This window comes from Tachyglossus aculeatus, chromosome 11 (assembly GCF_015852505.1).
Source record: "Tachyglossus aculeatus isolate mTacAcu1 chromosome 11, mTacAcu1.pri, whole genome shotgun sequence".
In the NCBI taxonomy this organism is placed as follows: Eukaryota; Metazoa; Chordata; class Mammalia; order Monotremata; family Tachyglossidae; genus Tachyglossus; species Tachyglossus aculeatus.
Window position 1 is genome coordinate 25,281,272 of NC_052076.1, and position 15,724 is coordinate 25,296,995.

The 15,724-nt window shown below is 50.3% G+C and overlaps 1 protein-coding gene across 4 annotated transcripts in view; it reads right to left on the bottom strand.

Moving 5' to 3' along the window:
- Positions 1-316: 316 nt before the first annotated feature.
- ADAM11 (ADAM metallopeptidase domain 11) overlaps positions 317-15,724 on the bottom strand; it is a 59,670-nt gene continuing 44,262 nt past the window's right edge. For 2 of the 4 annotated variants that reach the window (XM_038754437.1, XM_038754435.1), the window contains exons 20-26: positions 12,715-12,778; positions 5,983-6,082; positions 1,996-2,115; positions 1,660-1,828; positions 1,337-1,451; positions 1,167-1,257; positions 438-919 (exon numbers count right to left, since the gene is read on the bottom strand). In XM_038754437.1, coding sequence (XP_038610365.1) covers positions 871-919; positions 1,167-1,257; positions 1,337-1,451; positions 1,660-1,828; positions 1,996-2,115; positions 5,983-6,082; positions 12,715-12,778 — 708 coding nt within the window. In that variant the 3' untranslated portion in view covers positions 438-870. The other 2 variants (XM_038754436.1, XM_038754438.1) reach the window with 2 other exon arrangements.

The window sequence follows — 15,724 nt, forward strand, 5'->3', positions numbered from 1 at the left end:
GGGCCAAAGTGGGGCTGCAAGAGGCTGGCAGAGGGGCTGCCTCCCCTCACCCCCTGCCCGCTGGTACTATCTGGCGCAGAGCCCGGACTCTGGCCAAGTCCCAGGCCATGGCTGCCAGGGATGGGGAGGGAAGAGTTCGGGGCTGGGCCGAGGTGGATGTGGGGCTGGGGCTGGGGCCGGGGAAGGGGGCGAGGGTCCTCCCGTCCGGAGCACCTCTGGCAGTGCACGGTGGGGGTGGGGGCGGGCCGGAGCCCCTGAGTCACCACGCTGGGGTCCCTCCCGTGACTCTGGCCCCGTGGCCCCCGGAAGACTTGCTTGTGGCCCCTCAGTGCCGGGCGATGGGGGGAGGGTCCTTTGCCCCTGAGAGTGTAGCCAGTGGGCACAGGAAGGGCGGGTTGGGGAGAGGGGCCTAGGCACCACCAGACCTGGAACAGAGAGAGGGGCTCAGGCGACGGACCGCGGGAGGGGAAGGGGGCGACGGGACCCCCCCCCCCAACGCCCCCTCCACCGGGGCAGGGGCTGGGAGCGGAAGCAGGCCCAGAACCAGAGTGTGGACAACGGGGATGACATCGAATGCGATGGGATGGAGACGACGCGGATGGACAGGCCTCGGGGGAGGCCTGGGGGGTCTCGGGGACGGTATGGGGGGCTTTGGGGGTGACGCGGGGAGCTTCGGCCTCCAGTCGGGAGGTCAGGGAAAGACCTAGAGGGGGACCAGGGATGGAGGAGTTGGGGAGGTGCCCCCGCGGTGGAGGACGCCGGAGGTGGGCCCGGGCCGGGACCCCTCCCTCCGGCCCACTCGGGGAGGATGGATGGGACGCAGACGGCGAGGGATGGGCAGGTGGGATGGACACGATGGAGGCGGAGGGGTCACACTGTCCCCTGTTGGGTCGGGTCATACCTGCCGCGCCGAATATTCCTGAGGGAACCCAGGCAGGAGACGGGGACGGAGGGGAAAGACCGGGTTTTAAAACCGGGGGGGAGAGCAGGCTTCCGTTCCCACCCGGGGCCCGGAGGGTTGCGGAGCCGGGCCCGGCGCGCGGAGCGGCCAGGGGAGGGGACGGCTGATCTTGAACCCCACTCCCCACCTCTCCGCGCCCCCCCCGGCCCGGGACCACCCTGGGGACTCGCCCCGACGGCCAGAGCGGGGAGGGCGAGGTGCTTACTTGAATCCCCAACCGGTGCCGCCCAGCACGATGGCCGCCACCAGCACCGCCCCGGCGATGGAGCCGATGATGATGTTGGTGCCGCTGGGCCCTGAGGACGAGCCGGGTCAGAACTGGCAGGGGGCAGGGGGCGCGGGGCGGGCGCGAGAGGAGGGGGCGGCCACACGTACCCTTGTAGCGCTCCGTCTCGCCCGTGGGCTGGGGGGCGGGCAGGGGGTCGTAGACGCTGCAGTCCTTGCCCGTCCAGTCCGGGTGGCAGATGCATTTGCCTTCGTTGCTGCAGACCTGGAGCCGAGGGTCGCGGGGGTGAGGCCGCGAGGCCGGACCGGGCCGAGGGTTGCCCCCCGACCCGGCGTCCCGGCGGCTCCGGATCCAACTCAAGTCACCGGACCTATCGAGCGTTCACCGGGTGCAAAGTACTGTACTAGGCGCTGGAGCAATTCCCAGTTGGATTTGGAGGGAGGGGAGCCGTCCGGAAGGGGCCGGGGCCTACCCCGTGGTCGAAGCAGATCTTTCGGTCCCAGCTTCCGGGGCAGGAGCTGAAGTTGAAGGCGGAGGCCGGCAGGCAGCGGTGATCCAGGCAGAGCATGTTGGGGCCGCAGGGCGTCCCGTCCTCCACGTAGCTCAGGTCCGAGCCGTCCACCAGCTGCACGTGCCCCCCTCTGCGGGGGAGACGGAGGGGAACGGGCCTCGGCCTCCGACCCTTGACCTTTCCCGGGGCCGGAGGAGCGGGAAGGATCCCCGACCCGGGACCCCCGCCATCCCGCCCCTCGGGGGTCCGGGTCGCCCGGGGCCTGGGTTGGCACCCTCCCCGGCCCGCGGCGGGCACCTGCAGTCCAGTTCCTTGCTCTGGTGGTAAAACGTGAAGCTGTTGATGTCCCCGCTCAAGTCCCCGAGCTTGGGGGTCCCCGAGATGTTGACGCAGAGGAGGAAGCCGCAGAGCACGTCCCTGTCGGACGGAGGGAGGAATCGGCCCCGGCCCTCGGGAAGGGGAGCCGGCCATTCCTCCACCCCACCGCGCCCTCCCGCCCTGGCAGAGCGGCTGGGGCACGAGGGGCTTGAGGATTTTCCGCCAGAACCCCGCCCACAAGAGAAGCAGCGTGGCTCAGTGGAAAGAGCCCGGGCTTTGGAGTCGGGGGTCGTGGGTTCAAATCCCGGCTCCGCCAATTGTCAATCAATCAATCAATCGATCGTATTTATTGAGCGCTTACTGTGTGCAGAGCACCGGACTAAGCGCTTGGGAAGTCCAAGTTGGCAACATATAGAGACAGTCCCTGCTGTGTGACCTTGGGCAAGTCACTTCACTTCTCTGTGCCTCAGTTCCCTCATCTGGAAAATGGGGGTGAAGACTGTGAGCCCAAATGTGGGACAACCTGATCACCTTGTTACCTCCCCAGCGTTTAGAACAGTGCTTTGCACATAGTAAAAGCTTAATAAATGCCATCATCATCGTCACTCAGCGGTCAGCAGGGCCTCAGGCTGACTGGGTCCAATTCCGTACCCTAATAATAATAATAATAATAATAATGTTGGTATTTGTTAAGCGCTTACTATGTGCAAAGCACTGTTCTATGCGCTGGGGTAGATACAGGGTAATCAATCAATCAATCGTATTTATTAAGCGCTTACTGTGTGCAGAGCACTGTACTAAGTGCTTGGGAAGTACAAGTTAGCAACATCTAGAGACAGTCCCTACCCAACAGTGGGCTCACAGTCTAAAAGGGGGAGACAGAGAACAAAATCAAACGTACTAACAAAATAAAATAAATAGAATAGATATGTACAAGTAAAATAAATAAATAAATAGAGTAATAAACATGTACAAACATATATATATATATATGTATACACACACACACATATATATATGTGTACATATATATATATATATATATATATATATATATATATATATATACAGGGTAATCAGGTTGTCCCACGAGGGGCTCACAGTCTTCATCCCCATTGGACAGATGAGGGAACTGAGGCCCAGGGAAATGAAGTGACTTGCCCAAAGTCATACAGGTGATGAGTGGCGGAGCCGGGATTTGAACCCACGGCCTCTGACTCCAAAGTCATGCTCTTTCCACTGAGCCACGCTGCTTCAAGGACCAAAGCTCCCCCCACACCCGCCGACAAAGCTTCCTAAAGGTCGCCTCCTCCAAGAAGCCTTCCAGGATCAGCCTCCATCTCCCCCACCTGCCACCTCTCAGTCCCTCGGCTCTTTCTTTTTTTATATCTACGGTATTGGTTTAAAGCACTTACTACGCGCCAGCCTCGGTACTAAGCACTTGGGGTAGATACAAGATAGGTTGGATCCTGTCTAGTTCTAGCCTGTGAGCCCGCTGTTGGGTAGGGACCGTCTCTATATGTTGCCAACTTCTCCTTCCCAAGCACTTAGTCCAGTGCTCTGCACACAGTAAGCGCTCAATAAATATGATTGAATGAATGAATGAATCCAATCCACGCCCCACATGGGGTTCACAGTCTTAACCCCCATTTTCCTGACGAGATAACTGAGGCACAGAGAAGTGAAGCGACTGGCGTAAGATCACACAGCGGACAAGTAGCGGAGCCGGAATTAGAACACAGACCCTTCTGAATCCCAGGTCTGTGCTCTAACCACTAGGCCACGCCGCCCTTTCACGTGGGAATCTCTTTGTGGTCAAACCATTCATGTCCATTTTCTATTCTCAGCGACCACATTTAGTAGTTTGTCGGTGTGCCTCTCCATAATAATAATAATAATGATGGCATTTATTAAGCGCTTACTATGTGCAAAGCACTGTTCTAAGCGCTGGGGAGGTTACAAGGCGATGGGGTTGTCCCACGGGGGGGCTCACATTCTTCATCCCCGTTTTCCAGATGAGGGAACTGAGGCCCAGAGAAGTGAAGTCTAGACTGTGAGCCCGCTGTTGGGTAGGGACCGTCTCCATATGTTGCCAACTGGTACTTCCCAAGCGCTTAGTACAGTGCTCTGCACACAGGAAGCGCTCAATAAATATGATTGATTGAATGAATGAATGAATGAAGTGACTTAGTCACCCAGCTGACAAGTGGCGGAGCCTGGATTTGAACCCATGACCTTTGACTCCCAAGCCCGGAGTCTTTCCACTGAGCCACGCTGCTTCTCCATGGGCCTCTAAGCTCCCCAAAGATGGGGGAGAATCAAGCTGAGGGCTTGCCCGCCCCCTCAAAATAGGCTCGCTCAATACACTTCACAGGAAGCATTGCAGGGGATAATAATAATAATAATAATAACAATAATAATAATAATGGCATTTGCTAAGCGCTTACTATGTGCAGAGCACTGTTCTAAGTGCTGGTGAGGATACAAGGTGTTCAAGTTGTCCCACGTGGGGCTCAAAGTCTTAATCCCCATTTTACAGATGAGGTAACTGAGGCTCAGAGAAGTTAAGTGACTTGCCCAAGGTCACACAGCAGACATGTGGTGGAGTTGGGATTCATTCATTCATTCAGTCGTATTTATCATCATCATCAATCGTATTGATTGAGCACTTACTGTGTGCAGAGCACTGTACTAAGCGCTTGGGAAGTCCAAGTTGGCAACATCTAGAGACGGTCCCTACCCAACAGCGGGCTCACAGTCTAGAAGGGGGAGACAGACAACAAAACAAAACATATTAACCAAATAAAAAAAATGGGATAAATATGTACAAATAAAATAAATGGAGTAATAAATACATATTTATTCAAACCCATGACCTCTGACTCCAAAGCCCGGGCTCTTTCCACTGAGCCACGCTGCTTCTCCATGAGACTCTAAGCTCCCCAAAGATGGGGAAGAATCAAGCTGAGGTCCTGCCCACCCCTTCAAAATAGGCTCGCCCAATACACTTATAATAATAATAATAATAATGACGGTATTTGTTAAGCATTTACTATGTGCGAAGCACTGTTCTAAGCGCTGGTGGGGATGCAAGGTGATCAGGTTGTCCCACGAGGGGCTCACAGTCTTAATCCCCATTTTACAAATAAGGTAACTGGGGCCCAGAGATGTTAAGTGACTTGCCCAAGGTCACACAGCTGAGAAGTGGTGGAGACGGGATTAGAACCCATGACCCCCGGCTCCCGGGCCCGTGCTCTTTCCACTGAGCCACGCTGCTTCTCAAGAACACTTCACAGGAAGCGTGGCAGGGGATACTGAGGGACATACGCAGCTCCCTCGAGGGCTGCTGTATATACGTATATATGTTTGTACGTATTTATTACTCTATTTTATTTGTACATATTTAGTCTATTTATTTGATTTTGTTAATATGTTTGGTTTTGTTCTCTGTCTCCCCCTTCTCGACTGCGAGCCCGCTGTCGGGTAGGGACCGTCTCTAGATGCTGCCACCTTGGACTTCCCAAGCGCTTAGTCCAGTGCTCTGCACACAGTCAGCGCTCAATAAATACGACTAAGTGACCGAATGCTGGGAAGGGCAGTTCAGAGGGCGTTCGCTCCCGTCCGACCGGCCACTACAGCACGTGCTCACGGCCGCCGGCGTCCAGGCCATCCCGGGATCCACCCAGCTTTTTGGGACCAGGGCTGGGTGGGATTGGGATGGTCCCCAACTGCGCCTGGAAGCCCGCTGTTGGGTAGGGCCTGTCTTTCTATGTTGCCAACTTGGACTTCCCAAACACTTAGTCCAGTGCTCTGCGCACAGTCAGCGCTCAATAAATACGATTGATTGATTGATTGATTGGGCTGGGCCGGGAGCAGGACCCAGGCCTAATCGGGACTCCCTCCCACCGTCCCCCCTTCCCTCCGGGCCCACCCCCGGCCGTCCAGCGGCCGTCCGGCCGTACTCACTGCTTATTACACTGGACCCAGCTGGATCCCTTCCGCCCGCAGTTGCCCCGCTCGGTGCCCTCCACGTTCAGCCGCTCGTAGCAGAACCGGTCGGCGGTACCTGGTGACGGGCAGCTCTTGTCAATCCTCCTCCTGCCCCCTCGCCCTTCCTCTTTCCCTCCCCCCAACTCTGATGGGCAAGGGAGATACCCCTGGAAAGACCTCTTTTTTTAAAAAAAAAAAGGTATAGTAATGATAATAATAGCATTTATTAAGCACTGACTATGTGCAAAGCACTGTTCTAAGCGCTGGGGAGGTTACAAGCAGATCAGGTGGTCCCATGGGGGGCGCGCAGTCTTAATCCGGGCCTGGAATGCCCCCAATCCCTCTGCCCATCCGCCCAGCTAGCTCTCTTCCTCCCTTCAAGGCCCAACTGAGAGCTCACCTCCTCCAGGAGGCCTTCCCACACTGAGCCCCTTCCTTCCTCTCCCCCTTGTCCCCCTCTCCATCCCCCCCATCTTACCTCCTTCCCTTCCCCACAGCTCCTGGATATATGTATATTTGTTTGTACATATTACTCTATTTATTTATTTTACTTGTACATATCTATTCTATTTATTTTATTTTGTTAGTCTGTTTGGTTTTGTTCTCTGTCTCCCCCTTTTAGACCGTGAGCCCACTGTTGGGTGGGGCCTGTCTCTATATGTTGCCAACTTGGACTTCCCAAGCGCTTAGTACAGTGCTCTGCACACAGTAAGCGCTCAATAAATACGATTGATTGATTGATTAATCCCCACCATCTTACCTCCTTCCCTTCCCCACAGCACCTGTATATATGTATATATGTTTGTACATATTTATTACTCTATTTTACTTGTACATATCTATTCTATTTATTTTCTTTTGTTAGTATGTTTGGTTTTGTTCTCTGTCTCCCCCTTTTAGACTGTGAGCCCACTGTTGGGTAGGGACTGTCTCTATATGTTGCCGACTTGGACTTCCCAAGCACTTAGTACAGTGCTCTGCACACAGTAAGCGCTCAATAAATACGATTGATTGATTGATTGATTGATTAATCCCCACCATCTTACCTCCTTCCCTTCCCCACAGCACCTGTATATATGTATATATGTTTGTACATACTTATTACTCTATTTTACTTGTACATATCTATTCTATTTATTTTCTTTTGTTAATATGTTTGGTTTTGTTGTCTGTCTCCCCCTTCTAGACTGTGAGCCCGCTGTTGGGTAGGGACCGTCTCTAGATGCTGCCAACTTGGACTTCCCAAGCGCTTAGTACAGTGCTCCGCACACAGTAAGCACTCAATAAATACGATTGATTGATTGATTGATTGATTGACTGTCTCTATATGTTGCCAACTTGTACTTCCCAAGCGCTTAGTACAGTGCTCTGCACACAGTAAGTGCTCAATAAATACGATTGATTGATTAATCCCCATTTTACAGATGAGGTCACTGAGGCACAGAGAAGAGAAGTGACTGGCCCACAGTCACACAGCTGACAATTGGCAGAGCCGGGGTTTGAAGCCATGACCTCTGACTCCGAAGCCCGCGCTCTTTCCACTGAGCCACACTGGGTACGTTCATTCATTCATTCATTCAGTCATATTTATTGAGTGCTTACTGTGTGCAGAGCACTGTATTGAGCGCTTACCGTGTGCAGAGCACTGTATTGAGCGCTTACTGTGTGCAGAGCACTGTACTAAGCGCGTGGGAAGTCCAAGTTGGCAACATCTAGAGACGGTCCCTGCCCAACAGTGGGCTCACAGTCTAGAAGGGGGAGATGTTATGCCCTTACTATGTGCCAGGCACTGTACTAAGCGCTGGGGTGGATACAAGCTAATCATTCAATTCATTCATTCAATCGTATTTATTGAGCGCTTACTGTGTGCAGGGCACTGTAATCAGGTTGGATACAGTCCCTGTCCCACACAGGGCTCACGGTCTTAATCCCCATTTTACTGATGAGGTGACTGAGGCACAGAGAAGTTAAGTGGCTTGCCCGAGGTCACACAGCAGACACGTGGCAGAGCTGGGATTAGAACCCAGGTCCTTCTAGCTCCTGGGCTCATGTGCAATCCACCAAGCAACACCCTGGACAAGTCACTTAACTTCTCTGAGCCTCAGTTCCCTCACCTGTAAAATGGGGATGAAGACTATGAGCCCCCCGTGGGACAACCTGATCACCTTGTATCACCCCCAGCGCTTAGAACAGTGCTTTGGACATAGTAAGTGCTTAACAAATGCTACCATTATTATTATTATTATTAACACGGCTTCTCATAGAAAATGATCAGATCCCACACGGCGCTCACAGTCTACATGGGAGGGAGATCAGAATGGAATCCCCATTTTGCAGATGAGGTAACTGAGGCACAGAAAAGTGAAGCGACTTGCCCAAGGCCACCCAGCAGACAAATGGCAGATCTGGGATTAGAAGGCCGGTCCTCTGCCTCCTGAGTCCCAGGCTTTTTCTGATATAGCTATAATTCTATTTATTCTGATTCACTCATTCATTCAATCATATTTATTGAGCGCTTACTGTGCACAGAGCACTGTACTAAGTGCTTGGGAAGTCCAAGCTGGCAACATATAGAGATGGTCCCTACCCGACAGCGGGCTCACAGTCTAGAAGGGGGAGACAGACGACAAAACAAAACGTATTAACAAAATAAAATAAATAGAATAAATATGTACAAATAAAATAGAGTAATAAATATGTACAAACATATTCATTCATTCATTCAATCATATTTATTGAGCGCTTACTGTGTGCTGAACACTGTACTAAGCGCTTGGGAAGTCCAAGTTGGCAACATCTAGAGACGGTCCCTACCCAGTAGCTGGCTCACAGCCTAGAAGCGGGAGACAGACAACAAAACAAAACGTATTAACAAAATAAAATAAATAGAATAAATATGTACAAATAAAATAGAGTAATAAATACGTACAAACATTCATTCATTCAATCATATTTATTGAGCGCTTACTGTGTGCAGAGCACTGTACTAAGCGCTTGGTAAGTCCAAGTTGGCCACATCTAGAGACGGTCCCTCCCGACAGCGGGCTCACAGTCGAGAAGGGGGAGACAGACGCCAAAACAAAACATATTAACAAAATAAAATGAGTAGAATAAATATGTACAAATAAGAGTAATAAATACGTACAAACATATTCATTCATTCATTCAATTGTATTTATTGAGCGCTTACTGTGTGCAGAGCACTGGACTAAGCGCTTGGGAAGTCCAAGTTGGCCACATCTAGAGACGGTCCCTACCCGACAGCGGGCTCACAGTCTAGAAGGGGGAGACAGGCGTCAAAACAAAACATATTAACAAAATAAAATAAGTAGAATAGATATGTACAAATAAAATAAATAAATAGAATAATAAATACGTACAAACATATATACATATATCTGATGGTTTTGACACCTGTCTACACGTTCTTTTTTGTTCCCTGTCTCCCCCTTCTAGCCTGTGAGCCCGCTGTTGGGTAGGGACCGTCTCTAGATGTTGCCGACTTGGGCTTCCCAAGCGCTTAGTACAGTGCTCTGCACACAGTAAGCGCTCAATAAATATGATGGAATGAATGAATGATAGGTTAGGGCTTCATCTAAGGACTTGGGGGGCGGGGTGGCCCTTACCCCCTCAGATTTGGCAAGCTTCCTGGGCAAGGTGGGTGGCCACAGTCGGCCCACACTGCGCCCTCACAACTCTGCCCCGTGTTACCTTCAAATAAAAGTTGGCACTGAGATCACACCCATCCCCATCGCCCCTGGGGTCAATAATAATAATAATAATAATAATAATAATAATAATAATGGTATTTGTTAAGTGCTTACTATGTGCTCTATTTACTCTATTTTTACTCTACTTATTTATTTATTTAATTTATTTGTACATATCTATTCTATTTTATTTTGTTAGTGTGTTTGGTTTTGTTCTCTGTCTCCCCCTTTTAGACTGTGAGCCCACTGTTGGGTAGGGACTGTCTCTAGATGTTGCCAATTTGTACTTCCCAAGCGCTTAGTACAGTGCTCTGCACATAGTAAGCACTCAATAAATACGATTGATGATGATGATGATGTGCGAAGCACTGTTCTAAGCGCTGGGGGAGAAACAAGGTGATCAAGTTGTCCCACGGGGGGGGCTCACAGTCTCATTTCCCATTTTCCCACTGTTGCCAACTTGTACTTCCCAAGCGCTTAGTCTAGTGCTCTGCACACAGTAAGCGCTCAATAAATACGATTGATGATGATGATTTTCCGGATGAGGGAACTGAGGCCCAGAGAAGTGAAGTGGCTCGCCCAAAGTCACCCGGCTGACAAGTGGCAGAGCCGGGATTTGAACCCAGGACCTCAGACTCCAAAGCCCGCGCTCTTTCCACCGAGCCACGCCGCTTCTCGTGGTCAGGCCCTTCAGGGACTGGGAGGAAAAGGAGGAAAGCGCTTAGTCCAGTGCTCTGCACACAGTAAGCGCTCAATAAATACGATTGAATGAATGAATGAATGAACGAAAGATGGGGTAGGAAGAGAGAGGGGGATGGGAAGGGGGAAGGGGGGCAGGATAGGAGCAGCATGGTCTAGTGAAAAAAAAGCACAGTCTTGGGAGTCAGAGGTCCTGGGTTCTAATCCCGGCTCCACTACATGCCTGCTGTGTGACCTTGGGCAAGTCACTTAACTTCCCAGTGCCTCAGTTCCCTCAACTGTAAAACGGGCATTAAGACCGTGAGCCCCCTCTGGTACAGGGATTGGGTCCAACCCGATTTGCTTGTATCCACCCCAGCGCTTAGTACAGTGCCTGGCAAATAGTAAGCGCTTAACCTCTGTAATTTACTTCTTTAAGTAACTGTAAGCTCGTTGTGGGCAGGGATTCTGTCTGTCTATCGTTGTGATCTCCCAAGCGTTTAGTCCAGTGCTCTGCACACAGTAAGCGCTCAGTAAATGTGATTGACTGAATTCATTCATTCATTCAATCGTATTTATTGAGCGCTTACTGTGTGCAGGGCACTGTACTAAGCGCTTGGGAAGTACAAGTCGGCAACATATAGAGACGGTCCCTAACCAACAACGGGCTCACAGGCTAGAAGGGGGAGACAGACAACAAAACAAAACATGTGGACAGGTGTCAGGTCATCAGAATAAATAAAAATAAAGCTAGATGCACATTATTAACAAACGGAGGAGAGAGAAGGGACATTCATTCATTCAATCAATCGTATTTATTGAGCGCTTACTGTGTGCAGGGCACTGTACTGAGCGCTTGGGAAGTACAAGTTGGTAACATATAGAGACGGTCCCTACTCAACAATGGGCTCACAGTCTAGAAGGGGGAGACAGACAACAAAACAAAACATGTGGACAGGTGTCAGGCTGGCAGAATAAATAAAAATGAAGCTAGATGCACATTATTAACAAATGGAGGAGAGAGAAGGGACATTTATTTGTTCATTCAGTAGTATTTATTGAGTGCTTACTGTGTGCAGGGCACTGTACTAAGCGCTTGGGACGTACAAGTCGGCAATGTATAGATACGGTCCCTACCCAACAACGGGCTCACAGGCTACAAGGGGGAGACAGACAACAAAACAAAACATGTGGACAGGTGTGAGGTCATCAGAATAAATAAAAATAAAGCTAGATGCACATTATTAACAAATGGAGGAGAGAGAAGGGACATTCATTCGTTCATTCAATCGTATTTATTGAGCGCTTACTGTGTGCAGGGCACTATACTAAGCGCTTGGGACGTACAAGTTGGCCACATATAGAGACGGTCCCTACCCAACAACGGGCTCACAGGCCAGAAAGGCACAGGCACACAAGCACACAGTAAGCTCTCAATAAATACGAATGAATGAATGAATGAATAAGCACTTAGTACAGTGCGCAGCAGTCTGAGCACTCAGTAAAGACCGTCTGCTGGATAAGTCTGGTAATAATGATGTTCACTTGTTTTGTTTTGTTGTCTGTCCACCCCCCCTTCTAGACCGTAAGCCTGTTGTTGGGTAGGGACCGTCTCTATATGTTGCCAACTTGGACTTCCCAAGCGCTTAGTACAGTGCTCTGCACACAGGAAGCGCTCAATAAATACGATTGAATGAATGAATGAATGAAATGAATGGATAAGTCTGGTAATAATGATGTTCACATGTTTTGTTGTCTGTCCCCCCCCCCACCTTCTAGACTGTGAGCCCGTTGTTGGGTAGGGACCGTCTCTATATGTTGCCAACTTGGACTTCCCAAGCGCTTAGTACAGTGCTCTGCACACAGTAAGCGCTCAATAAATACGATTCACTCGCTTGAAAGGAGAGACAGACGACAAAACAAACATGTGGACAGTTGTCAGGTCGTCAGAATAAATAAAAATAAAGCTAGATGCACATTATTGAGAGAGGGGACAGTCATTCATTCAATCACATTTATTGAGCGCTTACTGTGTGCAGAGCACTGTACTAAGCGCTTGGGAAATCCAAGTTGGCAACATATACAGTCCCTACCCAACAAGGGGCTCACAGTCTTGGAGGGGAGAAGGGGGATGGAAGGAGAGACTGTGAGCTCGTGGGCAGGGAATGTGTCTGTTGTTATATTGTACTTTCTCAAGCGCTTAGTACAGAGCTTTGCATACAGTAAGCGCTCAATAAATACGATCGAATGAATGAATAAATGAATGAATGGAGAGGGGGAAAGGAGATGGGGTTGGTGGGAGGGTGTCAGAAGAACTCACCTTGGCCCCAGAGAGCCCGACACTGGCGATCCCGGGTTTTGCAGCGACCTCCATAGCAACGACCCTTCGGGGGAGATGGAAATCAATCAATCAATCAATCAATCATATTTATTGAGCGCTTACTGTGTGCAGAGCACCGTACTAAGCGCTTGGGAAGTCCAAGTTGGCAACATCTAGAGACGGTCCCTACCCGACAGCGGGCTCACAGTCTAGAAGTCTACTCTATATGTTGCCAACTTGTACTTCCCAAGCGCTTAGTACAGTACTCTGCACACAGTAAGCGCTCAATAAATACGATTGATTAATTGATTGATTGATTAGAAGGGGGAGACAGATGACAAAGCAAAACATATTAACAAAATAAATAGAATAAATATGTACAAATAAAATAGAGTAATAAATACGTACAAACATATTCATTCATTCATTCAATCGTATTTATTGAGCGCTTACTGTGTGCAGAGCACTGTACTAAGCGCTTGGGAAGTCCAAGTTGGCAACATCTAGAAACGGTCCCTACCCAACAGTGGGCTCACGGATCGCGATCAATCAATCAATCGTATTTATTGAGTGCTTACCGTGTGCAGAGCACTGTACTAAATGCTTGGGAGATCACAACGATAAACAGACACATTCCCTGCCCACAATGAGCTTACGGTTACTTAAATAAATAAATAAATAATAATAATAATAATAATAATGGCATTTATTAAGCGCTTACTATGTGCAAAGCACTGCTCTAAGCGGAGGTTAAGCGCTTACTATTTGCCAGGCACTGTACTAAGCGCTGGGGTGGATACAAGCACCCCACTTGGGAGAGCACAACAGAACTGAGTTGGTAGAGACGATCCCTGCCCACAAGGAGCTTACAGTCTAGAGGGGGAGACATTCATTCATTCAATCGTATTTATTGAGCGCTTACTGTGTGCAGAGCACTGTACTAAGCGCTTGGGAAGTACAAGTTGGCAACATATAGAGACGGTCCCTACCCAACAGTGGGCTCACAGTCTAGAAAACAGATAGTACAGATAAATAAATAACCCCGCCTCTGCCACTTGTCCGCTGTGTGACTTTGGGCAAGTCACTTCACTTCTCTGGGCCTCAGTGACCTCATCTGTAAAAGGGGGATGAAGCCTGTGAGCCCCACGTGGGACAACCTGATCACCTTGTATCTACCCCAGTGTTTAGAACAGTGCTTGGTGCATAGTAAGCGCTTAACAAATATCATCTAGACTGTGAGCCCGTTGTTGGGTAGGGACCGTCTCTATATGTTGCCAACTTGTACTCCCCAAGTGCTTAGCACAGCATGGCTCAGTGGAAAGAGCCCGGGCTTTGGAGTCAGAGGTCATGGGTTCAAATCCCGGCTCTGCCAATTGTCAGCTGTGTGACTTTGGGCAAGTCACTTCACTTCTCTGGGCCTCAGTTACCTCATCTGTAAAATGGGGATTAGGACTGTGAGCCCCCCGTGGGACAACCTGATCACCTTGTAAACTCCCCAGCACTTAGAACAATGCTTTGCACAGAGTAAGCGCTTAACAAATGCCATCATTATTATTATTTTTATTATTACAGTGCTCTGCACACAGTAAGCGCTCAATAAATACGATCGAATGAATGAATAAATTATTGTTATATGGGCCTAAATGCAGTGGGGATAAGGGAGGGGTCAGCGTGGCTCAGTGGAAAGAGTACAGGCTTTGGAGTCAGAAGTCATGGGTTCAAATCCCAGCTCCACCACTTGTCAGCTGGGTGACTTTGGGCAAGTCACTTCACTTCTCTGGGCCTCAGTTCCCTCATCTGTAAAATGAGGATGAAGACTGTGAGCCCCCCGTGGGACAACCTGATCACATTGTAAACTCCCCAGCGCTTAGAACAGTGCTTTGCACGTAGTAAGCACTTAATAAATGTCATTATTATTATTATTATTATTATTATTATTATTAAGGGAGCAAATCCAAATGCAAAGACGGCACAGAAGGGAGTGGGAGAAGAGGACTTCATCTGGGAAGGCCTCTTGGAAGAGATGGGCCTTCAATAAGTCTGTGAACGGGGGGTGGGGTGGGGAGAGCTGCGGGGTCCAGACTCCTTGAAACTCCTGTGACATGGGGCTATCTTCCGAAAATTTGGGGAAGCCAGTCGGATTGCCTCAGCAGGTCCCAAAATCCAGGGCCACGGGAGAGCATGGATCCTACGCAACCTCAAAAGTTGCTCTCGATTAACCAGCAGTGGCAGCCCATAGAGATGCTGCAGAAGGTGAGGAAACCGACCGCCTGACCGAGGGGACCGAGCCGCCGCCCCCCCGCATCCCCGGGAAACCTGCGGAATCACCTCTGCACAACCTCGTCTTCTGAACCGGTGTGCGGAGATACTTCTGCTGCACACTGTGGACCACCCCCTTCTCCTCAACACGTTATCTGACCTTGGCTTCACAGACTCCGTCCTCTCCTGGTTCTCCTCTTATCTCTCCGGTCGTTCTTTCTCAGTCTCTTTTGCAGGCTCCTCCTCCCCCTCCCATCCTCTTACTGTGGGGGTTCCCCAAGGTTCAGTGCTTGGTCCCCTTCTGTTCTCAATCTACACTCACTCCCTTGGTGACCTCATTCGCTCCCACGGCTTCAACTATCATCTCTACGCTGATGACACCCAGATCTACATCTCTGCCCCTGCTCTCTCCCCCTCCCTCCAGGCTCGCATCTCCTCCTGCCTTCAGGACATCTCCATCTGGATGTCCGCCCGCCACCTAAAGCTCAACATGTCGAAGACTGTGCTCCTTGTCTTCCCTCCCAAACCTTGTCCTCTCCCTGACTTTCCCATCTCTGTTGACGGCACTACCATCCTTCCCGTCTCACAAGCCCGCAACCTTGGTGTCATCCTCGACTCCGCTCTCTCATTCACCCCTCACATCCAAGCCGTCACCAAAACCTGCCGGTCTCAGCTCCGCAACATTGCCAAGATCCGCCCTTTCCTCTCCATCCAAACCGCTACCCTGCTAATTCAAGCTCTCATCCTCTCC